At 41.1% G+C, this 27,481-nt stretch overlaps 1 protein-coding gene across 1 annotated transcript in view; it reads right to left on the bottom strand.

Annotated features, from left to right (window-relative positions):
* The window catches only part of cacna1aa (calcium channel, voltage-dependent, P/Q type, alpha 1A subunit, a), a 123,340-nt gene that overhangs the window by 63,181 nt on the left and 32,678 nt on the right, over positions 1-27,481 (bottom strand). Inside the window, exons 4-21 of the mRNA XM_052131564.1 lie at positions 20,926-21,017; positions 19,631-19,783; positions 19,311-19,498; positions 11,705-11,808; positions 11,242-11,357; positions 10,506-10,562; positions 9,790-9,864; positions 6,957-7,163; positions 5,222-5,334; positions 4,816-4,928; positions 4,538-4,669; positions 3,924-3,996; positions 3,720-3,837; positions 3,531-3,598; positions 2,914-3,020; positions 2,089-2,139; positions 1,291-1,423; positions 63-562 (exon numbers count right to left, since the gene is read on the bottom strand). Coding sequence (XP_051987524.1) covers positions 63-562; positions 1,291-1,423; positions 2,089-2,139; positions 2,914-3,020; positions 3,531-3,598; positions 3,720-3,837; positions 3,924-3,996; positions 4,538-4,669; positions 4,816-4,928; positions 5,222-5,334; positions 6,957-7,163; positions 9,790-9,864; positions 10,506-10,562; positions 11,242-11,357; positions 11,705-11,808; positions 19,311-19,498; positions 19,631-19,783; positions 20,926-21,017 — 2,400 coding nt within the window. The remainder of the gene's footprint in view (positions 1-62; positions 563-1,290; positions 1,424-2,088; positions 2,140-2,913; positions 3,021-3,530; positions 3,599-3,719; positions 3,838-3,923; positions 3,997-4,537; positions 4,670-4,815; positions 4,929-5,221; positions 5,335-6,956; positions 7,164-9,789; positions 9,865-10,505; positions 10,563-11,241; positions 11,358-11,704; positions 11,809-19,310; positions 19,499-19,630; positions 19,784-20,925; positions 21,018-27,481) is intronic.

Here is a 27,481-nt window from a genome sequence, read left to right as displayed (position 1 = left end):
AATAGGTGGTGCAACTGTTTTCTGAATTCACACCTTTGTAGATAAATTTCAGTAGAACTCACTTCCTGGTACGGTGTCGCACCCTCTCCACTCTCTCTTTCCGTCCCTTACAGTCATGCCGATGACTACTGTATTTACACTCTCCTCCATCTGCCTGCTCACACTCAGGTTCTCTTTCCCTGCCTTTGCTCTTGTGTCTTCTCCCTCCACCCTCTCCCTCTGGGTGATTGCGATGTTGACGGGCCTGTCTGCAGTGCTGATGTCTGCTGTGGGATTCTCTAACATCCTCCTCCGGCTGCCGTATTTCGGAGCCTAACAGACTCCGATGAGATCCTGTGGAGTCCCCTCTTTCCAATGGTGGCCAGGGTCCGGACCCTCCTCCACCACTCTCACCATCATTGAAGTTTGGCTGTTTGTGCAGGAGCTGATGAGTGCGCAGGGGTTGGCCCTCACCGGGCCGGGATTTGTTGGTGTTGTTGTTTCGGTTCTCCTGAGGATCCACGACCAGCGGGCGGTCCAGATGGGTCTTCATATCAGGACGGATGTTACGGGAGAATGAGACCTAGAGAGTGAGAACAGAGAGAAATATTGACAGACATCATTGTGAGAAGAGAAGGAAAGATGGTTGAGACAGGATGGTGGTAGACAGGGTGAGAGGAGAGAAACCAGGAGGAGAGCAGAGAAAAAGTGTGAAATGGTGGGAAAAGATGAATATAGAAAGAGAGGAAGTAGAGCAAGAAAATATATATATATATATATATATATATATATATATATATATATATATATATATATATATAAAAAAATCCTCTACATGGCCCAAAGTATATGAAAACCCAAAAATCAAACCCATATGTGCTTTTTGAACATTTCATTTCAAAACCACTGACATTAATAGGGAGGTTGTTCTTTTTTGCTGCTGTACCAGCTTCCTTTATTCTTGGGAAGGCTTTCCACTAGTTGTTGAACATGGCTGTAGGGATTTGCTCCCATTCAGGTACAAGAGGCATCCATGGGCTCAAGCACTGATGTTGGGCGATGGGGCCTTCAGTAAACCATTTTTATGGACTTTGCTTTGTACACAAGGCATTGTCATGCTGGAACAGCAAAGATCGCCGTTTTGTCAAGGGAGATTAAGTGGCGGTATGCTCAATTTTATACACCTGTTAGTAATGTGTGTAGCCAAAAGTGGTCTTCCACATACTTTTGGCCATGTAGTGTATTATAGCGTACAATTTGTCCTCCTTCACCAAACTTCTCTTTCCTCTCAATCTTATTTCTTCTGCTTACCTTCCAGCGGTCTTCAGGTTCCAACTCATTGTAAAGAGCCTCTCTGCTGTTCATCAGGGTCTGCCTCCTCAACTCACTGGTGCGCTGTTCCCATACTGACTTACAACCTTTATGGTTCATCTGTTGCTCCTTACTGCATAGGAAATAGAAAAATATACATAGACAGATATACAGTGGATTGAAGATTGATAATCGTCAAGAGGGAAAGGTGATGTTGCAGCAGCTACCGCAGGCTAGAAAATGCCCACCCACAAGCTACCAAATACAATTTGTTAAAGAGGATGACTGAACTGCTTAAATTAAACTCACAAAACACATACCCATCTCACACACCCAAGCCCATCTCATAGTACATAGGATGGACACCTTCTAAGCACATGCACACAATCTATCTCTCTCTCTTTCTTTCTGTCCCACACACACACACACACACACACACACACACACACACACACACACCAGAGAGAAAGAAGATAACTATAATAGTTCTGGGAGTAAACACATCACAGGCGCACAACCCTTGGAGCAAAGCATGTGAAAGAAAGAAAGTCAAGGAGATAAGAGGAGAACAGCAGGAGATGATTTGCAGGATGAAGAGCAAGAGAGGAAGACAGAAGTGAGAGAGAGAGAGACGAGGAGTCAAAACCCATCCTATCCCACCCAGCGCGACTAGAAAACAGAGCAGGGAACAGCACAGGAAATGCACACGTTGAAAAGGCTGATGGGAGAAGAGCAGGAGGTGTGGGGCAAAAAGAGAGACGCTTAAAAAAAAACTAAAGAGTATAAATGAATAAATACCAGTCCAGAAATTGTTCTGTTGCATCGAGACTCTCAGAGTTTACTGTCACACTGAGGAGGAAAACAGTATGTGAGAAACATGGAACATCAGTCTCTCTCTACCCTGCTATCTCATTTTCTTTCTCTTTCTTTCTTTCTTTCTTTCTTTCTTTCTTTCTTTCTTTCTTTCTTTCTTTCTTTCTTTCAGTAGGGTTGTGTGTGCAGAACTGTGCAGATCATAGATTCGCTTTTAAATGGTTGAACACACACACAGAAGCACAAATTCAGAAATGTATGACACACATAATAGAAAAAAGCAAAAACGTGCACCTGCTCCAAGAGGTTAAGCACTTAAATTTAATTCCATCCCCAGTTTGAGAATGTGGTTCACCATTGCAGTTGCTCTGAACATTTACAGACAATTACATACTGTATAGTATTTGGGAGTTTTTGGTTTTACATGGATTTGCGACAAATATTTGACTCAGGAAAACACACTTCATGACTTCATGCAAAGAGAATATTTGTTTATTTGTAAGATGCATTTAGGTGCTCACTGTTATAGAAACCTTTAAGAAAAATAGTTTATGTCTGAATCGTCTACAGCTTTCTGTGAGAACAACATAAGCAGTAGTCCTGGTAGATGTAATTAAAGAAGAACAAATGTCAGAAATCTTTGAATGCATTGTATGCGTATAGGTGACTAATAAAATAACTTTACAAATCTGAAGACATTAACACAAACATGAGAAGGTAGTCCGGGGTTTTGTGGAGAGAAAATGTTACAGCAGGAGAGAGAGAGAGAGAGAGAGAGAGAGAGAGAGAGAGAGAGAGAGAGATACTCACGCTGCAATGGAGAGGTTGGTTGCTGACAGTGGGCTGACCTCAGCTACTTCCTTGGCCTTCTGTAGAGCCATTTTCTGATTGGCTGCCTGCTCTTCCTCCTGTTCATCCTGTACAATGAGAGAAACACAATATTAAAACCAGGGACTAAAAACAAAGTGTTTTTCATTTCGGTTTGTTCTCAGCAGAAACTGTATTTTATTTGTTCCAGTTCTGGCATTCCGCAGCCTCCTTTTCAACTGGTAACCGGTTGGAAAGAAAGTAAAGAACCAATAGTACTCTGTGAAAAGGGAAGGTGATATACCAGTTGCAATCTTACCAGATCTCTCTAAAAAAAAATGGGCCTGGTCTGGAAAAACGGCTCAAAATATGGGACTTGGTCCTTGTATCTGGAACTGTGCATAGAGTATATGTAGTAATTATATGTCTAAAAGGCTTCAGCATGTCACAAATGGCTACATCCACAATGTGCATTAAAGAAAAGAACTGTGTAATGCAGCAGCACATGTTTTCGGTTATGTTAAGCACGGTTACCAATAAAGTTGAGAACATGAGCGACAAAATGGGAGGAAAGGTGTAAAAATGCATAACAATTAGGAGCTGATTGTTTGTGTGTTTACCTTGGTGAGCTCTTGTGCATTGGCCAGATTGTCCACTGCGATAGCCAAGAACACATTGAGCAAAGTGTCTGATCACAGAGGGTTAAGGAAAGTCATGTTAAGACCACACTAGCATATGTGCACGTGGACATCCATAAATTGGGTGACTCAAACAATTGTGTCAGCATGCAGTGCTTGGTGTTTGGATACAGTTGCCAAAGAGTGTAAGAACAATGAAGAAGACAGAGAACACCATGCCCTTCTTGACTCCACCCTGAGACTCAATCCCATCATACATGACCATGTTCCAGTCTTCACCCGTCAGGATCTGAGACACAGAGGAGCGGCTGTAGTAACAAACTCAAGGGAAGCTCACATAACTATCACGCATTGATTGACAGGTACTTTGCTCACCTGAAACACAGTCATTATTGCTGCAGGAAAGGTATCAAAGTTGGTCGGTGGTGTGCCGGAGTCAAAATTAAACCTGAACAGACAGATTTGTTGTTACAATATCCAAATGGAATTATTATGAGATCTCTAAGCAGCTGATATAAACAAGACAGCAATCATCATAGCAATCATTACAATATGTATAAAAAAAACTAAAAAAAAAAAAAAACGGGTATGTTGAGTCAGGGTTCCCAAACTTTTTTGACCAATGAAATTTCTTCTCCATCCATGACTTTTCCATATATGACTTTTCCAGTCATTCATGATTACTGGATATGGATTTCCATATCCATTACTGGATATGGAAAATTATATATATATATATATATATATATATATATATATATATATATATATATATATAATTTTTGAAATCACGTGGGAAGATTTTCACTATAGAAAATGAAATAACTTTGTCCAGGAGCGTTTTAAGATCTAAGTAATTTCCATTGCTTTTCCAGGCCTTGAAATCACATTTGAAAATTCCCTGATATTTCTAGGTTTTCCATGGGAACCTTGTAGAACAAAAGCTATGCTTGTAGTGTGGAATCGAGGAGTTTTAGTGTTGTACTGACTGTCCCCCAAACAGCTGCATGCCGAGCAAGGCAAACACCACGATGAAGAGGAAAAGGAGGAAGAGTAAACTGATGATGGACTTCATGGAGTTCAACAAAGACACCACCAAGTTCCTCAGAGATGCCCAATACCTGATGAAGGGAAAGAAAGAGATGGAAGAGAATAAAGTTTCAATGTTGTGTCCTTCCTGAGACAGCTTGGAGGTGGACAGGAAACTCTAATGGACAAAGAATGGGACAGAGAGACAGACATCAGACTCAAGACATGAGAGACTCACTTGGTCACTTTGAAGATCCTCAGTAACCTGAGAGCTCGTAACACACTGATCCCAAACGAGGTTCCTGGCTGGATCATAGCCCAGAGCACCTCGAAAATGCTGCCACAAATTACCTGTCTCACACATAGAGAAACAAAGACACACACACACACACACACATACACAAAACACACATTTAAAGATAATTCGATAACAATAATCCACAAAACAAAGTCCCAAACACTAACACAGACTTGAATCGTGAATGGTTTGTGTAACTAAAGAGTCTGTATAATTCATCTTCAAAATAACTATATCGAAATCAAGATCTTAAAAAGAAAAAAACAACTGGTATATTGCTTGGGTTTCCCTAAAACTGGTTTGATTGGGAGGAAGAAGAGGAACAAGAAGTGACTAAAAAACTCACAATGCAGTCAAAACAGTTGAAGGAGGAGTGAAAGTAAGGCCTGGTCCCCAGTCCATACATCTTAATACACATCTCTGACATAAAGATCCCCAGGAAGATGAACTCAGCAAAGTCTGGATGGAGGAGAGAGGGGCAAAGAGTTTGTGCAAAAGGACAGAGAGAGTAAGAAAGATGGGAAAAAGAGAGAGAATAAAGCCTAATTTTTTACATCGGAAGAAGTCGAACTAAAGCACCATATGTGAATTAAGCCTGCATTTACACTATGCACGCTGTCATTTTAAAACGAGTTTGTTGACGAAAATAAAGAAATAATTCTTTTTTTTCTATAGCACCTTTCAGCAAATCAAGCACAACGTGCTTCACAAAACATAAAATAAAAAATGAACACACAGTAAAACACAACATGTTCACATCACATAGTAATAAACGCAACACACACAGTAAAACACAGCACATTCATATAGTACCAAAAGCAAGTCTACACAAATCTTGGAACAGCCAAATTCAGTTCATGACAAGAAAATCTAAGATTTTTTACTGTTTCATAGGGTTTTAAAAGTTCTGTTAAATATTCTGGCACCAAGCAATGTAATGCCTTATAAGTAATTAATAAAACCTTACAATCAACCCTGTATTGGTAACGAATGAAAAGAAGCTAAAACTGGAGTAATATGATTAAAAGACCTTGTTTGTGTCAAAAGTCTAGCTGTAGTATTTTGCAATGATTGTAGCCATGCTAAAGTGCGATGAAAACAGTTAATTACAACAATCAAGGCATGACGATATAAAAGCATGTATAAGCTTCCCTGTATCTTTTAAACTAAAGACATGTCTAACCTTTGAAATGTTTCCTAACTCATAAAACAAGACTGAACTAAATTCCGGGCGTGATATTTAAAATTTAAATTAGTATCAAAGTAGACTCATCACATCCAAAACACACCACAGACCACATGTAATGTTCTTTTGTGATGAAAGTGTATATGGAACATCACGTCCAAACCACACCTACAATTAGTTTTAACCAATAATCTTGAAAAACACTCTTTTAGCCGAGTACTACAAGGTCAAGAATTTCAAGGATATGTGCGAACAGGAGAAATATCACCAAACGAACACCTTACCAGAACAAAAACATCAGTGCATTTCGTCATAATTTGTGTTTAGATTATAAATTTGCCTTAGATTTGAATAATTGAGGCTCGCTAACAAGAGAGGAATAAATGAGAGGAATATATACTATGCTCACACAGTTAAACATCGAAAAACTTCAGATATTACACAGCTTATAGCTCCAAAACCTGAGAAATCAAATATCTCGAGACAAGCATTTGGGCAGATTTAAGTGGCTATTGTATGATCTGATAGAAACTACTTCACTCCAGTTCCATTCATACAGTACAGATTAACCAAACTTACAATAAAAATTTGGTTATGAGTCTTGGAAATTTAAGGGAGCAACTTTGGTTACTGAATATGTTTGTGACTTTTGTTTATAACCAAACTGTGTGGGAACCATATTAAGCAAAACAGGATTGACAACTGTATTCTGTTACTGTGCCAGAGTAAAATCTGCGGGAAAACAAAGAAGGAAGATAAAGAAGCAACACTAAAAGATCATCGTTATCTCCCTGTTCATTTATATGTTAACTCTTAGAGCATAAAGAATCAAAGAAACTAAATTAAGAGGAAAATCGATACTGATGAGTAAACGGACAGGTACGGACAGACTTACAAAGGAAGTCAGAGAGCCGGTCAGGCTGGTCATAGTGCACAGCAGCCACACACAATGTGTTCAGTCCCACCAGACACAGAACAGACCAGTAGAAGGCCTGCGTCTTCACTATGTGCCTGATAAAGAATCTCAGTCGACGCTCCTTTTTATGGAAGGAAGAGCCCTCCATCATCGAGCTCTTCAGACTGCCCCGTGCAAATGGAGAACCTGATGAACAGAAAGGCACAAAAAAACACACAAAAAAACAAACAAAGACAGAATGCCTTCTTAGCATTAAAGAAAAATAGAAAAGTGCTTTCTGACGTGGCATCTGAATATGTGTATATTGTACATGTAATATTTAATGTGGGTGTTCATGTATTTCATGTCTTTTATTTTGAAAAGTTTAGTTCCTGTTTCATGTCATGTGTTCCTAGTCATGTGATGTCCTGTTTTCCCTCCATGTTCATGTGTCTTGTTTTCATTGGTTTTATTGTTTTATTATCTTGTTATTGCTTCTGTCTGTTCATTGGTTCCCTCGTCATTGTTCTCAAATGTCTATGTATTTAAGCCCTCATGTTTACCATTGTCCTTTGTCAACTATTGAATGTGAGTGTAGATGTATATGTCAAGCCACGTTTATGTCAAGCCAGGTTTAAGTCAAGCCATGTTTAATCAAGTCATGTTCATGTTTAGTTTAGTTCACGTGTGTAGTTAGGGTTTTCACGTTTATTTAATAAATTGCACTTGGGTTCTTCCCATCATCGTCTTCATCATCATCATTGCCAGCACCACTCATTACAGAAATACCTGGCCGACACAAATGAACACAGCAATACAACTCCTACTCCTGCGTCAGGGGAATCGTCTCCTGGAGGACTATGTGGAGGAATTCTGCACTCTGGCCTGCTGGGTGGACTTTAATGAGGTAGCCCTCAAGGACATTTTCCAGGCAGGTGTGAAATTTCCTCCCTGATGCCTGGCGGTCGGTGTACTTATGGCCTGGCTCAGTATATCAACCTTGCCCTGCAGATTATTGGTTCTTTGTTCACTGTAGGGGAGGTGGATGCCGAGCCGGAGTTCCACGTCATGGCCGCCAAGCAGGAGTTCCACGTCATGGCGCCGAGCCAGAGTTCCTCATCATGGTCGCTCAGCAAGCACCGTCTTTTGCTCCTGACCCTAAGTCTGCTCCATGCCATGTCACAGCAATGCCTCAGCCTGCTCCATGCCATGTCACAGCAACACCTCAGCCTGCACCATGCCATGTCACAGCAACACCTCAGCCTGCTCCCATGCCATGTCATGCAACACCTCAGCCTACTCCATGCCATGTCACAGCCACGCCTAAGTCTGCTAAACGCCTTGTCATAGCCACATCTGAGCAGTTGGACCTGGAGATGGTTCCCACCCTTGTACCCACCCTTAGTTCTCCTGTGCAGGCAAGAGGAACTTTCAACCCTCAGACCCCACCTGGACCCTCTGAGCCCTGGAATCCGCCTTGGCCTGTTGGTCCCTGGAGATCACCTTGGCTCTGCATTCCCTCGGCTCTACTGCGGTCCTTCTGCCTGTTGGCTTTGTCGGGGTCCCTCGTCCCTCCGGCTCCTCCTTGGTCTGTCGGTCATCTGTCTCCACCTTGGCTCTCCGATCCTCTGGACGCCTCATCCCTTCGATCCATCAGCTCCACCGGGGACCTCCTTCCCTACAGCTCCACCTTGGTCCTCAGTCCCACCGGCTCCGCCTCAGTCTTCCAATCACCCAGCTTTGCCTTGCTCCTCCGAGCCTCCAGCGCCGCCTTGGTCCTCCCTTCCATCGGCTCCACCCTGGCCCTTCGAGTCTTCGGCTAATCTCTGGGTACCAAATTCCATGGTGTCACACCTCAAGTATCTCACAACCTCACCTTCCACAGCTCCACCCTTGGAGCATCTCAGGGCCCCATCTTTCATTGACTCTTCCCTGGTCCCATGCCCCATGCCCATTTCATGACTTTTATTTTGAAAAGTTTAGTTCCTGCTTCATGTCATGTGTTCCTAGTCATGTGATGTCCTGTTTTCCCTCAATTTTCATGTGTCTTGTTTTCATTGGTTTATTGTTTTATTATCTTGTTATCAGTTCTGTCTGTTCATTGGTTCCCTCATCATTGTTCTCCCATGTCTATGTATTTAAGCCCTCATATTTACCATTGTCCTTTGTCAAATATTGAATGTGAGTGTAGATGTTTATGTCAAGCCACGTTTATGTTAAGTCATGTTCATGTTTATGTTTAGTTTAGTTCACATGTTTAGTTAGGGTTTTCACGTTTATTAATAAATTGCACTTTGTCATTGCCAGCACCACTCATTACAGTATATAAGTAAACAGGTAAGTAAGTAGTAATTTAGTAGACCTTTTTATCCAGAGTGACTCACTTTTTCACAGGAAAGGTCCTCCTGGAGCAAACCTGAGGTTAAGTGCCTTACTCAAGGGCACAATGGCCCCTTACTAATATGTACTGTGATGCAATTATGGCATTGTATAATACCTTGATTTAATTCAATTGAATTAATTTAGAATGGTATATATATATATATATATATATATATATATATATATATATATATATATATATATATATATATATATATATATATATGGTCTTGAACCCTAAAGAATGCAATTTCTTCATTGTAAATCGACTATGCTTTTTCCATGATATACAGTTTTTATTAAAATATTTGGGGAATATTTAAGTGAGGGCCTATTGAGCACCGTTGCAGGGTTTGAATCAAAAAATTTTCATTTTTTCCAGCTCAGATTTTAACCACTATGCTACATCACCCCATAAAAGTATGCATTTGTGTTTGGCTCTCATGCATACCTATGTCTCCATCTCCATCCTCTGTGTCGAGCAGGTCTGCTTTACCCTTCTTGATGGTAGGCCTCCTCCTTGATCCTGTGTGTTATATACCACAATGACTCAATCTATATTTGTAACCTCACAGTTATTTTGAGAGACACAAACTCACAGCATGGGAGAGTAGAAAACAGATAATAGATAAATAGATTGGCACAATGGGGAAAAGAAAAATAGGCAGAGAGACAACTTCAATGCAAAAATGTTTTGTTGGGTAACAAACCTGTGGTAGCAACTACATTAACTGGTTTCTTTAAATATATTATTTAAATAATTATTTTAACCTGACTGCATTAGTTAACACCAATAAAAGTTTATTTAAGGGTCAGAACAGGTAGATAAAGCTCTTTAAGTTAACAATTGAACATTTTGACATTTTATAGTGTTCATATTTATCTATTCTGTCATGTCTATTATACAGGTCAAATATTAAGTAGACAAATCAAACCTCTGCATGTGAACTACAGAATGAGGGAGCATGTAATTGTGCTCATGAACACTACGTTAACTGTGCTCATGTTCATGAAGTATACAGTATCAACCCCTCTGCAAAGCCAACATGCTATTGATATCGCACTTACTTCACAACGAGAAATCAACACCTAGTCCCAGTGAGGGAGTAAATAAGGAATGAGAGGGGCATGAAAAGGAAGGAAGGATGGAAAAGTTCATGTAAATACCATCATAGGGCATCCGGTCATCTGGGTCATTGTCCTCGTCAGCCAGAATCACTTCTTCTATACACAATTAAAGATTTAATTCAAATACAAGATAGATGGAAAAGAGGACAGTCTGTATAAGCTTTGCTATAGCTCATTAACCAAAGCTGTTAACAATTTATGATAATGTTTATTAACACATACTGAACAGATCAGTAGTTTCAGTACATATTGTGTATACTGTATTATTAACATATAAATATATATATGAATCAAATTTTTATAATAATTATTTGCATGTATATTAAAAATATCCAAATTAATGTTTGTTACATAAAAACATGTTAGTTATACAAATAGTAACTTAGCTTAGTGTATAAGTTGTTTTAAGTATTACCTAAAAGCTTTTGTGAGATTATAGATCAGTGTTGGTTTACTCAAAAATAGTAATCCACATCAAATTACTAATTACTTCTCTAAAATTATAACAAATGTTTCTGTGACACTTTTCTGTGTTTTTTCCGCTAAACAAATTCTATATTTACTTAATTTCTTTATAATCAGATTACAACCAACACTCTTTTAGATAAATCAACAGTGAATGATAGCATAAACAGTAATGTAACGCATTTGCAGTATGTTTCAAGACTGAGACATTTATATGTAAAACATCCATATCAATAGGGACAAGCCAAAACAAATAGTCTGTGTTCATGGCTGTAGCGGAGTATTTCATGGCTCTTTCTATGGCATTTACCTGCTTTGCAGATCCACTCCAGATATCCATTCAGCTCTCTCTCTATCTGCTGTTGACGTCTTAACTTAAGAAACTCACTCCTGTTCTCCACACGCTCCCTCTCTTTCGCAAACTCTCTGTATCACACACACACATGCATGCAAACAGATATTAACATGGGGCAGACTAAAGAAAAGCACATACATAGAGAGATACTGTATATAAGAAGACGTTCCCTATCTGTCACTCACTCGATGTTGTGTCGTGTCAATTAATTCCTTTTTAATACATCCATTTTTACAAAGTGTGCATTTGCTCACATATTCCACAAAATCTTCATAAATAGTGGAATTCCAGCACAACAGTACATTGAACTAAGTTGAAACTGTACCAAAAGTGTAGGCCTGATAAAAGGTTAGCCTCTATAGCTGAATCTAAGAATACAGCTCACACACAGAGTCATTCCCTGAGAGGTATTCCTTACCCTGAGAGTACACCCAGCACAAGATTGAGCATGAAGAAGGAGCCGATGATGATGAGGGGGATGAAATACATCCAGTTCCATGCACTCCCTAAAGCATCATTGCTCTGTAATGACATAAAACAGCCCATTCAGTACCGTGATGCAGGCATCCAAATATTTCTCTCTCTGAGATTACATTTTGTTGATCTGGTGTTCTTTGCATCTGTCATCCCAAGACTCTCCACTGCACTCTTTCCAACAGTGTCAAGATATTAGATGAGAATATCTGTGTGGGGAATTTGATTAATCCCAGTGGCTCTAGTCTTTTGAATCCGTTCACCAAAAAGATTTGTTCAGATTTGTTCACTGATTTGTTCAGTCACCATTTCTGCAGATGACAACTTTACACAAGTAGGTGGTGGAAACTGAGCATCTTTTGTGTGTTAAGAGTGAGTCAATGTGTCATTCAAGAGCCATTCATTCACTTCAAAGATTTGTTGAAGAACATGGATACCTTCAAGAACTAATTTAATTGTCTTTTGTTTAACTCTTTTTGCCTTCTTTTATTAGCAACTGCACTCACCGCTAAGGTGAGGGGAACTTGCAATCTGACCCTACCATCCAGGGGGTCAAAGTTTGACTGGTTGGCATAGCCCATTTGGCCCTTGCAGTAGATCTTTGCATCTATTTTCATTGATGGCTATTCAAATGTAGCTGTGTATTCTAACAAGTAATCTGTAATCTATTTTTTTGCAAGTAATTTATTAATAGCAAATATTTTATTATAACAGATATTTTGCCATAAACAATTGTTTTGATGGGCTTTTAAAAATGTGAATGAATCTTAATTATTTCACATCTCAGTATACTCACTAGTGAAGGGCTTGGGAACTTGGACTGTACACGTTCTTGTGGTACCATCAGCCAGTCAACGTTTCATGAATTTTATTTATTTATTGAAGCTCTAGAGAGATTAATCACATGGCATCCATAGCTCAGATGATTGGCTACAAAATGGCTGCAGAAATTAGTGCACTTGAGCATATTTCAAATTGTGTACTTCCAGGGGGCCAGCATGCACCACCTGATCAAATTCCATTGAGAGGGACGAGAATGCTAACAGATAGCTTTTGTGAAGTATTTTTTATGTATTTTTTTGTCAGGTATTATAGACCTCCTTGTTTCTAACTGAGGACGATAGCATCCATGGCAGATCTTAGGACACCGCATACATGCAATGTGCAACCTGAGAGCGGCAACCATCTGGCTGGGGCTGCTTCATCTGTGACATGCACAGCTGGATGCCATGGACCAATGCACTCTGCCACTGTAGAGAGGAAGACATGGGTAGCCATTTTGTGCAGCATTGGTCTATTGGCTGGCTCCAGGGAAGGAGCCCAGGCTACAAAAGATCAAGGAGCACAGACTGAACACATGTACAAGTACTGGTTTAGGAACAAATGCAATGGATGTTAGCATCTATGCTGATTTGTTTGGGTCTGCTGTCACACTTATGTTTATAGTTAAAGATTAGGCCTGTCGTGCTTATTACATACTGACCTGATCACAATTATTTGATCTAATCATGATTATTTGATATAACTGCAAACTGCAGTTATTGTGGACTTAAAATTCCAATCATATACAGTATTCTCATTAAATCTATGAAATTTTAAAGGGATTGTTCATTATTAGGTTAACTTTCTGCCATCATTTACTCACCCTCATGTTGTTCCATACCCGTATTTAGAATACTAGTTTCAGTAACTGATCAATTTTGTTGTGTGGAAAAAAGATGCAGAGAAAGTAAATGGTGACGGAGGATAACATTCTGTCTAACATCTCCTTTTGTGTTCCATGAAAGAAATGATTTGAAGGTAAGTAAAAGATGATGAATTTTCACGTTTGAATGAATCAATGAATCAGGTTTATATGTATTAAGCGTACACTGTAACTGACATAAACAAAATAGATAGTAAAACTGATATACACAATTATTTGTATGACAACTAACCACCAGAAACAAATTCATAATCGTGACAACTCTATTCAAGATATTTCAAATTTGTATAATTTTCAAACATTTTAACCCTGCTGAAGATGTGATTGTTTGTTTTACCACTCCCATGTCATCATGGCTCATCTGTAACCCTTAGTCTTTCTCCTTGTACCTTTTTCTGTTTCCCTTTATCTGCCTCAATTCTTTTTCTTCCACTCCTTCACCGTCTGTGCATGTCTGAGGGCTTTGAAAGCCCCAATATGTACTGCAGCTTTTTTGAAATTACATTTTTACAGCAGCTGTAAGGATAAGTTCAGTTGAGCAGGGTCTGTTAAATATAGAGCCCAGTTCACAAGGCCTGACAGTACTTAGAAAAGAGGAGAGCATCAGGGGAAGAAAAATAGGGGCAAATAAAATTGGGAATTCAGGGAGTTTAAGAGTAATAATAATATGAATATGAAGAGAGAAAAAAAAAAAAAAGAATATGCATGTGACATTTATTACATTGTTATAAGACTGCTGTTACACAATTATTACATTGTTATTAGACCAAATAAATTTGATGATTACTTGTAGCTCAGCATCTGATTGGACCAATTATATCTCACAGTTTGGCTGGTCTGATCCAATAGTAATATCAAATGAACTCCCTCAGAGTCATTTTTATTACCAGATGATCTTTTAACACAAACGTTAATCATTCAAGAAAATCTGCTGTTATTTTATGGATACAGATTGTTGGGAACTGGTCATCATTAGGTAACATCATCAGTATGTGAAACTCTTGAACACAGCATTGACATCACTGCTCTATTTTCGGTGAACGCAGTGCACCTCTGTGTACCAGAAAGAGTCCTCTTTTATTCAGAGGGGATGGGCTGGCCATGAGGGAAATAAGACTATAAATGCACTGTGCTGACTCTATGGGAGAAATTTTGCTTACTGTATGTTTACAGGAAGGAAATGTACAGGAGGAATTATCAGAACAAAGAAATGTATAAATGTATGTATTATTACATTATTACATTAATTCCTTTCTTGAATCTTGTGCATTATTTGAGCGGTACATTTCTTTTAATCATCGCCTCACAATCGTTTTAGGGTATAAGGGTGTTATGCTGTCATCTTGGCAACAACGTTGTAATATTTTATATAATTTACACAGAAAAGTTTAGTAAGACATTTTATCACACTGCAATCATGTTAACGTATATTGTTTACGTATCGTGGCTATACTTTTGAAACAGTGAGTATTTTAATGTTTATGGATTGGACTTTATTAACTTCCATTGTAAGTGCCTTACTGTAACCCAGATTTTTGCTTTTTTTAAAGGTAAGTAAGGATAAGTAATTAATTAATTTTATTAAAATAATTATTGGGGTAATCAACATTTTGCCATAGATGCTGTCGATTGAGCTTAACATGTGTAGCCAAGTGGAGAAATGTCATGTCATTTAACTCTAGTCATTAGTTGGACATGGCCTCTTAAAGAACCAGAGTTCCCCTTCTGTCGCTCTCTCCACGTTGTGTCGGAGAAGCGACACTAGGGGTCTCTCTTGAGCGCCGATATTCACCTCTGATCTTATTGAAAAGGGCCAATGGGAGTTGGCAGTCAGTATTTGCATACCCCGCCCCCGGACATACGGGTATTTAAGCGGGGCAAATACGGGAGTTCATTCAGAAAATTTCTTCGAGCCGATGGTCTGTCTGCAGTTTGCTGCGAGTTACACGGCACTTAAACGTTCCTGTTTTCCTCTGACGATCTGCATGCTGTTGGATCTTGACGGCGCACAACAGCGGCTTTCTCCTTCTCATTGCACGGCGTGCATTGTTGCCCCTGAGTGCTTCGACAGCGCAGACACGTACACACACACACTGTGTATTAAAAGAGTTTTTACTAAAAGAGTAATTTTCTCTAAAAGAGCAAACACAGCGGTGTTGAACGTCCTTTTAAGGACGCGTCTTTTTCAAGATGCCTTTCCACCCCTGTGTCGTTCCTGGATGCGGTAGAGTGCTCTCTGCTTCAGACGGCCACAGGCGCTGTCTCGTGTGTTTGGGCCGCGATCACACCGAGGCGGCGTTTGTGGATGGTTCATGTTCTCACTGCGAGAACATGACCATGACCACGTTGCGGTCGTGGCTCGCTTTCAACAGAAAGCAAGCCACCCCAGCTGCACCCCGCATTGCTCCTTCCCACGGGATTAAGGACGGTGCGGTTGGCGCTGGGAGCGATTTGGGGGCGGCAGCGGGTGCAGTTTCGCCGGGTAGCCCCCGCGAACCTCCCGTTCCCGACACGCTCGCTGGTCTCCGTCCACGCTCGCGGCGATAGCGGCTCGCCTCACGGCCCGGCTGTCTATCCTCCCGAGTCCGAAGCAGATGAGCTCGCCGCTGCATCGGAGAGTGCGGTGTCTGATGCCGAGGACTCCCCTGGACTGCCGCCTTCGGGCCAGTAGGCCCAGGCTGAGGCCGACGCTCAGATATCCAACATGCTTGCCCGGGCCGTTTTGAGCGTGGGGTTGGATTGGAACCCTCCATCCTCCCCACAGCCTTCTCGGTTGGATGATTGGTTCCTGGGGGCAGTGCGCCATTCGCGGCCTCGCATCCCCCCGGTCCCTTTCTTCCCGGAGGTGCATGATGAGCTGACGTCTACGTGGAGAGCCCCGCTCTCCGCTCGTCTAGGTGCCACCCGCTCCACTCTCTCCACCCTCGACGGCGGAGAGCGCCACGGGCACGACGCGATTCCCCAGGTTGATAGGGCAGTTGCGCACCATCTATGCCCCGGTAGCCCTACCTCCTGGCGGGGTCGCCCCGTACTCCCATCCAAGCCCTCTAGGACAACATCCTCGCGTAACGCGAAGGCCTACACTACGGCTGGACGCGCTGCCTCCGCCCTGCATGCGATGGCCCTCCTGCAAGTCCACCAGGCCAAAGCTCTCAGAAACATGCACGGGGGTGGACCTGATCCTGATGTGCTGCAGGAACTGCGCTCAGCGACCGACCTCGCCCTGAGAGCAACGAAGGCCACAGCACAGGCACTCGGACAGACGATGGCCACCCTAGTGGTCCAGGAACGCCATCTTTGGCTCAACCTGGTCGAGATGCGTGAGGCTGACAAAAACCGCTTCCTGGACGCACCTGTCTCCCAGATTGGCCTTTTCGGTGACACCGCCGAGGACTTCGCCCAACTGTTCTCCGCGGTGAAGAAGCAGACGGAGGCCATTTCAGCACATCATGCCCCGCCGCAGACCTGCCGCTCACGGGCCCTGCCCCGTCTGCCCGCCGAGGGCGTCCCCCTGCGAAGAAACCAGCTCCTGCTCCGCCTCAACCCGGGCCCAGCTCTCAGCCCCAGCGTCGAAGCACTCCGCAGGCGGCGCGACGCCCCTGTCTCACGTAACCCCCTCCAGGACCCGGAAGGATCCCAAGCGTTCCTGAGACAGCCGAACCAGAGCCGAAGACGTTAGCTCCGGAGGTGGTAAGACCGCTCCGTCCCCCGGTGGAGGGCCGGGAGGAGAATCCTTTGTTTTTTCATTTGCCACACCCCTGACGGGGCTGTGGTACCCACATTCTCAATAAAAGAGCTATTTCCTTTGCCTCTGGGTCACCTGGCCCGCAAATGCCGTTTTCACGGCAATGTGCTTTCAGATCACAACAGTCCTGGTACACCGGACATGGCGATCCCGCCTTCCGCCTGCCCACGACTGTCCCCCGGCCGGCCGGTTCAGACGAGTCCAGAGGACGCCAACATCAGGCCTCCTCCTCAGTCAAGAACCCGCCCCCTGCCGGGCGCGTGGAGCAAGGTAAGTTCTTTGAGTCTATTCTCAGCACCTCAGCCTCAGGCCGCAACGAAGCCGCCCGACGCTGCATTACCTGTTCCGCCCCGCTGCGAGGCCCCGCCGGGTACGTCCAAAATACTCGTCCCTTTGGTGCCCCTAGCGCAGAGCTGGGAAGCGTGGCTTTCGCTTCCCAATGCATCATGCTGGCTGCACCGGATCATTCGACTCGGTTACGCAATTCAGTTTGCCCGGCTCCCGCCCCCCTTCAGGGGCGTCCGCTTTTCCGCAGTACACGGTGAGCACACCAGTTCCCTGCGCACGGAAATCGCGACCCTCTTAGCCAAGGGCACGGTAGAGCCCGTCCCTCCAACCGAAATGAGGAAGGGTTTCTACAGCCCTTACTTCATTGTACCCAAGAAAGGCGGCGGCTTACGACCAATCCTGGACTTGCGAGTTTTCAATCGGGCCTTGTTAAAACTCCCGTTCAAAATGCTTACGCAGAGAAATATTCTGGCTGGCGTTCAGCATCTAGATTGGTTCGCAGCGGTGGACCTGAAGGACGCGTACTTCCACGTCTCGAGGCTGGCCCGTTCCCATGTTGGCAAACATCGCCTTGTTCCCCTCCCAGGGTAACTAGAAGGACTCCGATGTTCTTATGGGGCATTGGGGAAGGGTACGTGCAGCCAGGTACAGACGATGCGTGGCACTGGATGAAATCCCTGCCCGCCTCTGTATCGGCGGTCCACGTACAAGGTTCAGCGCATGGCAAGATTGGAATGGGTCCCCTAGTGTCGCTTCTCCGACACAACGTGGAGAGAGCGACAGAAGGGGAATGTTTGGATAGGTATGTAACCTCCGTTCCCCGAAGGAGGGAACGACACGTTGTGTCTTTCCTCCGCCATGTCGCTGAACCGAGCCACTGTTGTGGCCGGACCATTTCCGGCTCCTCAGAAAAATCCTGAATGAACTCCCGTATTTTCCCCGCTTAAATACCCGTATGTCCGGGGGCGGGGTATGCAAATACTGACTGCCAACTCCCATTGGCCCTATTCAATAAGATCAGAGGTGAATATCGGCGCTCAAGAGAGACCCCTAGTGTCGCTTCTCCGACACAACGTGTCGTTCCCTCCCTCGGGGAACGGAGGTTACATACGTAACCAAACATTTTGCAACAACAGTTTTGTGACACTTGCTTTCCAGCACTCTCTCGTGTTGGAGATGTGAGAGCATGCATTTTGCAGGAGAACTCCCAGTTTGGTCATCGTTTGATAATTCTTTGGGTAAAAACACATTTTACATAAATGCTTATTAATTGCATTAAATATGTTTTCAGAAGAGTTGCATGTTAAAATTGAGTGTTTGTTATTGATCATATTTGAAGGATGCATGTGTAGAGTTTGACCACATTTTCTGCACATGTGAGGACTGGGTATGTACATTTAGAATGAATCATATCCTATTTAATGATTTATAGTCCAGAGTGTTTTCCAGTTTAGTGAATAAGTGTAATATGTGTTATATGTGAAAATATGTATAATGAAAATAATATTGTTTAAACTGTCATGCATTTCCTTAAAGCCTGGTTAAAAATGCATAAAATGTTTGAGTAATTTAAGCAAGTACTTAAATGTATAAAATGCTAGGCAATAAGTATGTATTAAGGTAACATATGCTGATGAATATGGGTAGGCTAATGCCCTGTTTGTGTTTTCATTTAACATTAGCTTTTACATTTTTATGACACATAAAAATGCAGTAAAGACCAGCCACACATTTTTTGGGTTGAGAACCACTGCTTTATAGCAATAGATGACTCCAGAGTGTCAAAGCGAAGTGTTGCAGTGTGTGACTTACATAGTACAGCAGGTCAGTCCAGCCCTCCATGGTGATACACTGGAAGACTGTGAGCACAGCAAATAGGATGTTGTCAAACTGGGTAATACCATAGTTAGGTCCTAGCCAGTATTCTTGACAGACTGTTCCATTAGGACAGAGACGAGCGGGAAATTCAAGCCCGCATGGAGTCTCCTCCCGGATCTCATCTAATAGAAAGAGAGAAAGGAGGGGAAAGAGTGTGGGATTTTGAAGGCAAATGTTTCTCTTCAAACTTAGTACAGCTTACAATTACATAGTTGAGTCCCAGTCATAGAGATAATGGAAAGCGTAAGGCCTACCAGTGAATTTATCAAAGCAAGTTTTGTGAAATTTGCCCATGTAGAACTCCAGGCCAATGATGGCGAACATGAGGATAGCAAAGAAGAGCAGCAGACCAATCTGCAGCAGAGGAATCATGGCCTTCATGATAGATTTGAGGACCACCTGCAAGCCTAGAGGACAAGCACATTGACACGGACAAAGCTTTTGGTGCGGTTTTATGATCCTAAAAATGTATAGGACAGGTTTACAAAGGTAGTTTGTAATGGAGTGTATGACACAAACTATGCACTGTTGAGTGTAATCTGATTATAAGGTAATTAGTAGTAGTAATCGGATTACTTTAAATTAAAAAGTAGTGTAACACATTACATTTACAATTGTTCTAATCAGATTACATTCACTGATTTTCAATTAAATTAACACTGGAAAAAAAATGTTAACCTAAAAATGTGGTATCAGCTAAATTAACTGAATTCATTGAAGTAAAAATATTATTTAACACCATGAATCAACCTGAATACAATAGGTCTCACCAGCAAAACAACTTTAAATGTGCACTCAGTAATTGTTTTTGTGTCATCTTGGACTTACAGTGGCACCTAGTGGTGTGGATGCAGCATCAATCAAACTCAATATTTTTTATTTGCAGGTCCCATTGTAGAAAGTAACTATTCACAATCAACAATGAATAATTTAATCAATGAGTGAAAGTGTCCAATAACATTCTTGTTACTTAGATTAAGCGAGTAGTATTAAGCTGGTCATGTGATTCTAAAATTACAACCCCCATGAGGGAACCCTCACCATGTAGAATAACACAGCTTTTATAAGGTTACTGATACAACTAGAGTTCTCATCTGACATGAGTGGTCATGATATTATACATATATTTCAAAATGACAATTAATTTCTTTAGAAGTAAAACTATTTTAATGGGGAAAAACTACTGCGTGCACCTTTAAGTGTTAGGTCAGGTAGAAATATGCCCTTATGATAACAATTGCAGGTCATCACTTTTTTGGAATGTATGTAGAATAAATTTAAAACTTGAATTATGTTGATATGTACATCTGTTTGCGTTTCTGTGACTGCTGAAGTTAAATCATTGTAAAGGAGAAATGTGTGGTGCTGAGTTTTAGATTTCTGTGAAGTAACATAAAAGAAAGTGTTTAGTAATGTGATAATTTTCTCTTTGAATTAAACAGTAAAGTAATTTGTGTGCAGTAAATGAGAACTTAAAACATCTAATTTAACATAATTAGCATCACATCACGTCATTATGTATCTGGGGCATCCATCCCCTGCTACTCACTGGGTATCCCAGACACCAGTTTGAGAGGTCTCAACACTCGAACGGCACGCAGTGTCCTTAGGTCAAAGTCTGACCCCACTGTGGAGAGGATTCTGGAAAGATATAAAGAAGTTATGCTGAGGCAAGCCAAAAGAAGACAAATTCAGACATGACAGCGGACCTTGTAATGCAAGAAAATGTTCTTTCGATAAAGGTTTTTCTTGAGGAAAGAAAGCATAAAGGCAGACAATAGTAACACGTAAGAGGAAGTGGCTATTAATGACACCAAACATAATTGCAAAAAAAAATTAATAAATAAAAACACCTAAGAAACACTTTTAACATATCAGTCATCATTGTTCAGTCAAAAAGAAAGTTCCTCCCCAAATGATGCAATGTCCGACCCAGCTGGGCCACTCAAACAAAGATTGCAATTTGCGCAAAACTTACACACTTCACTTTTACCCAGAACTCATACAAATCTAATCACATCCAGACTATCCTCATCACAGTGACTTGGAATATAAGACAAGACTTGCATTGACTAACAGTGCTTTTAAGGTACTTTTGTGTCCTTTTGTAAGTTTTAAAGTGAGACATTGCCCACTGCCATTGCATTGAAAATACAGAGGGCTGACTTCATTAAAACAACTCATTTTGTATTCTGCATAAGAAAGAAAGGTTTGAGACTCTTACAGCATAATTTTATGAACCATTATTTATTGTTTAATAATAGATGCTTCTGTACTGAAAGGGAGGCAGAATCCTCTACTCAGCCATAAACATTACAGTATACCTAAGAGTATGGTCAAAAGAAAATATGCGGTGAGCTCTAATGTTTTTAGACAGGATGGCACACACTGCCTGTACCCCCACAGAGTGAATGTCAGAGTCCATGCAGTGAGAATAGAGATAAATGTGAGTACTGCTGCGTTGTATTCATATGACCTTTATTTGTGCTGGAAACAGATTCTTTTTAATGATAACATGTGGAAGAGAACAAAGACATGAATCCAACCAAATCAATCCAGCACTGCTGATAGTAAAATATATGACACTGGAATTTTAATCAAGATTCACCAAAATTGTAGTATACACAGATGTGGTAGTAAAATATCAGTTTTAACACCATGCAAAGCCTGTTTATCGAGATAGAACAGCTAACAATTTAAAGAGAGGCAGTTTCGTTTAACTCGACATACTGCAGGAATATGGCCCTTTGAGACATTTCAACCTGTCCAAGATTGCTTTAAATAATGACAGCGTCAACAGTCATATGAAAGTGCTACTCAAATCAACACTCAGTTTCACTAGGACCACACCCAAACATAACACCCAAAAAAGCAGAGGACAGAAAGAGATAGACACCTATAAGTGAGGCTGAGGAAAGACTTATTTACTTTCTATAAATAAAGAACAGATGATGGCCTTAAGGGATAGTTAGTTCACCCAAACATTTAAATGATCTCATAATTTACACACCTGGACTGGGAAGAGAAATCAGCCCGGGATTTTACATAGGTAAAATGCTGTCCTTTTCTGCATAACATGGTGCCATTTTGTGGTACGTTCTGCATAATGCAGCAGCTCATTATAGCTTATTATGGCCCATTCAGTCCGTTTCACGGCCGACCCACAGGCCCGCTGGGTTCTTCCGATGGCCAGTCCGCCCCTGATTGGCCACAAAGTGCGTCGGCCCACAGGGAAAAATGCCCAGATTACCTGTCCAGCCCTGCACACCCTCATGCCATACCAGATGTGTAAGACTTTCTTTCTTCTGAAGAACACAAACAATGATTGTTAGAAGAATATTTCAGCTCTGTTAGTTCATACAATGCAAGTGAATGGGTACCAAAATTTTGAAGCTACAAAATGTACATAAAGGCAGCATAAAAGTAATCCATAAGACTCCAGTAGTTAAACCCATATCTTCAGAAGTGATATGATAGGTGTGGGTGAGAAACAGATCTATATTTAAGTCATTTATTACTATCAAAAAATGGAGGAGAATTTATACTAAAAAAGGACTTAAATATTGATCTGTTTCTCACCAACACCTCTTATATCACTTCAGAAGATAGATTTAACTAGAGTCATGTGGATTACTTTTACAGAATGCTGCTTTTATGTGCATTGTTTACCTTCATAATGTTGGTACCCATCAACTTGCATTGTATGAACCTACAGAGCTGAGATATTTGTTTGTGTTATGCAGAAGAAATGAATAAGTCTGAATCACCAGGGTGAGTAAATAAAGAGAGAATACTTTTTTTTGGGTGAACTATCAATTTTAAAATCTTAAAGATTTTCAACAAATAGTCAAAGTAAGGATGTACCTTTGGAAAAATGTGGTTATCAACCTCAGGTGGTCAAAATATGAGTTTTCTTATGTTCTATTTATTTTCAAAGAGGTTTGCAATATCTGCAACATTGTTACCAAAATTTGGTGTTAGTTTTTAGAATAGTATTTGGATGAATTGATTATCAGTTAATAGATTATGTCAAAATAACAAAACTGTGGTATGATTATAATCGTTGGATATACTTGAGAAGTAGAAGACTTCTGAAAAGGAACAGGCAAAAATCATATAAATCATTTTATATGAGGAACAGGAACACCTGTTCAATTTCTCATTAATGCAATTATCTAATCAACCAATCACATGGCAGTTGCTGCCACATTGTCCTGGTCAAGACAATCTCCTGAACTCCAAACTGAATGTCAGAACGGGAAAGAAAGGTGATTTAAGCAATTTTGAGCGTGGCATGGTTGTTGGTGCCAGACGGGCCGGTCTGACTATTTCACAATCTGCTCAGTTACTGGGATTTTCACGCACAACCATTTCTAGGGTTTACAAAGAATGGTGTGAAAAGGGAAAAACATCCAGTATGTGGCAGTCCTGTGGGCGAAAATGCCTTGTTGATGCTAGAGGTCAGAGGAGAATGGGCTGACTGATTCAAGCTGATAAAAGAGCAACTTTGCCTGAAATAACCACTCGTTACAACCGAGGTATGCAGCAAAGCATTTGTGAAGCCACAACACGCACAACCTTGAGGCGGATGGGCTACAACAGCAGAAGACCCCACCGGGTACCACTCATCTCCACTACAAATAGGAAAAAGAGGCTACAATTTGCAAGAGCTCACCAAAATTGGACAGTTGAAGACTGGAAAAATGTTGCCTGGTCTGATGAGTCTTGATTTCTGTTGAGACATTCAGATGGTAGAGTCAGAATTTGGCGTAAACAGAATGAGAACATGGATCCATCATGCCTTGTTACCACTGTGCAGGCTGGTGGTGGTGGTGTAATGGTGTGGGGGATGTTTTCTTGGCACACTTTAGGCCCCTTAGTGCCAATTGGGCATCGTTTAAATGCCACGGCCTACCTGAGCATTGTTTCTGACCATGTCCATCCCTTTATGGCCACCATGTACCCATCCTCTGATGGCTACTTCCAGCAGGATAATGCACCATGTCACAAAGCTCGAATCATTTCAAATTGGTTTCTTGAACATGACAATGAGTTCACTGTACTAAAATGTCCCCCACAGTCACCAGATCTCAACCCAATAGAGCATCTTTGGGATGTGGTGGAACGGGAGCTTCGTGCCCTGGATGTGCATCCCACAAATCTCCATCAACTGCAAGATGCTATCCTATTAATATGGGCCAACATTTCAACATTTCAGCACCTTGTTGAATCAATGCCACATAGAATTAAGGCAGTTCTGAAGGCGAAAGGGGGTCAAACACAGTATTAGTATGGTGTTCCTAATAATCCTTTAGGTGAGTGTAGATACTTCATACATTTTCATGATAGGTATGTGTTTATCATCTACAGTAGCTAACGCATATCTAAATAATTCTCACAAAAACATGGGATTTTTGCCTCAAATGCTTTAAACCATGCAGTAAATAATTTTCAAGGAAAGTGGCTATTAGCTAATACTAATGTAAATTACAGGGGATGGACAGAAAGCAAAATGAGAAAGAAAGGATAAGAGAGAGTGAACAGAACAAAAAGGCAGGAGGCAAAGAAAGAGAGTCAAAGGAGTTTGGAGGAGGAAGAGGGAACAGAGAGAGGGGTGGAGTTGAATAAGTGTGAGAGGAAGATACTGACTGGCTGATTAATTCCCATCTCTCCTCGCCTATTTATAGACTTGCAGTCTGAGAGCTATAACTGCCAGCTGTACCTGATTTATTATACAACACTTTCTCTCCCTGTCTCTAACACACACACACACACACACGCGCCACTCTCTCATGAACATGTACACACATCACACACTACACATATAGATAAAAGTGTATAAATGAACAAACATACACACAAATAATAATATCTAATGGTTTGAGTGAACAATTATAAGGTTAACGGAGCGCAATAGTGACCCCCCCCCCTCCCCCCATTCATTTTCTCCATAGAAAATAAAAAAAAGAATGTTATTCAAAGAAATTCTTCAATAAAGAGGTTTGAATCAAAACAAAACATTGATGAATGACAACATTAAAACTTTGATAGTAAGTTTGTGTTTTGATCAGTGTGATCCCGCCCACTGCCCATTTCCCAATAGTATTTCGACACACCGGGTTGCCAGATTTGAATCAAGTTTACAGCAAACACAACATGCTGCAGCCATGCAAGTCAGCAATACATCTAGCTAGAGTTATGAAAAATCCACATGAGCTGGTTTACAATTTGCAAAAAAAAAAAAACCATTACAAACATATACATTAGCTGATCAACTTACAGTATAAGGCTCGTCCCTTGCCATTGTCAGTTGGCTCATTCCTGTTGCGTGCCCTCAACCTGGAAACCTGCGTGAGCTTCAAGTCGGGGGACGAGGGGGCCGGGGAGACAACTCTCTCCAATATTTTGAATTTGGACTGCAGTACCTCTTTTAAATGCTTGATGACAATGTTACATATTGCTCCTTTAAAGCTGAAGTGTGTAATTTCATTGCCACCGAATGGCATTGCACAAATAAATGTCTAAAATTAATTTCCAAACACCATTCCAAATACACTCCCCTGCTGCTTATCAAACAAACAAGGTAGTCCTGCCTCCTGCTCATGCCATTGTTTGAATCAATGTTGTTGTAGTAAGTTGGACGGGTTGCATAATGCAAACAGAATAATGTTTATAGTGCCACAGAGACAGTGTTTACAGTTTTCGAAAGAAATGGTTCCATTTATTTGTCTCTGCATATTAATCTGAGATAAGAAAGTATTTTAACACCAAAGTTACACAATTCACCTTAAACTTTTAATGAGGAAATGAACTACAGTACAATCTTACACAGCTTTGCAAATAACGCAATTGAATAAAAACAATGGTACCATTTAAAGTTATTGACTTAGTTATTCGGTAGTCAGACTTAGTAATATTATTTGTAAATATTAAAAACAATAATCTATTTTAAAATATTCATATATACTGTAAAAATATATAATGAGTTTGAGAGAGTAGCGAGACCGATGTGATTATATCACTCTTTCGCAATGCTTCATTGGAGTGGGCTTTTACCACAATTTCTGTTTCTATGGTAACAGATACTTTGATTGGTGGAGCTGGATTGTGTAATTCCTCTCCAGGAATTCAGCTATTAAATTTTATTTTATTTTTTTATGTAGTTGTACTGACTTGTGGCTTCTACAGATGCCTAAACATTGTAGCTCATGGTAGGTCTGTTTTTTAAAGTTTATACATTTTTGCTAAAAATTTATTTACCCATGATCAGCACACATTTATTCTTGACCATTACCTTGATTTTGCTCTGCATGTAAACACCTTTACATGCCATTCTAATGGCTTATTCAGTGTGTTTTGACATTACAACCAGAGATAAACACTATTTAAAATCTTCTGTAAACATGATTTTGTTAGCATATTATTGTGCATGTAAATGCACTTAGTCTTATAGAAACACATTATTATACCTACGTTTTTGCCAAATAATTTTTAAGTGGCTTGCTGTACATCGTGGCATTGAATGAATACGAGAGGTGCTATAACAACAACTGCACCCCCCCCCCTACATTTACAAATGTGTTCAAATTTGATCGCATTGCACTGTAGCTCAGCTGTTGGAGGAATCATCTAAACTCTGTTATAAAGGCATAAAAAGTGTCTGTTTCCTCCACTAAAATGGATGTGATATGAGAGCCAGCCTTGCTGTTCTGAGCTTGTGAGGTTTAGGAAGGGAATCCCCAGTGGAGCCCCCAAAGAACCTGGCATATTTGGTTTATGGGATACAGAGAGTGATTCACAGGTGTTCACATTGCACTGACACGGGGCAGCCCACTGGGAGGTATCTGTAAATCCATCTCACTACAATCCTGGTCACACAGTGAGAGTGTGTGTATGGCTGGTAATGAAATAAAAAGGAAGGAGAAAGACAGCAGAAGAAAGATTTAAAAAATCTCATGAAAACCAGGATGTCCAATGTAAAAATGACAAGATACTGGAGGCACCATTTGGGGTTTCATACTTGCCAAACATGCCACAGTCCCTGCCAGTTTGATAACTGCCTAGTGAGTGGTTTCAGTACTTTAGTACAGTCTGCGGAAAGTGGT

This window comes from Xyrauchen texanus, chromosome 8 (genome assembly GCF_025860055.1).
Source record: "Xyrauchen texanus isolate HMW12.3.18 chromosome 8, RBS_HiC_50CHRs, whole genome shotgun sequence".
Lineage (NCBI taxonomy): Eukaryota > Metazoa > Chordata > Actinopteri > Cypriniformes > Catostomidae > Xyrauchen > Xyrauchen texanus.
Note: the sequence above shows the minus strand (reverse complement) of the source record. Positions and strands in the feature narration are given on the sequence as shown.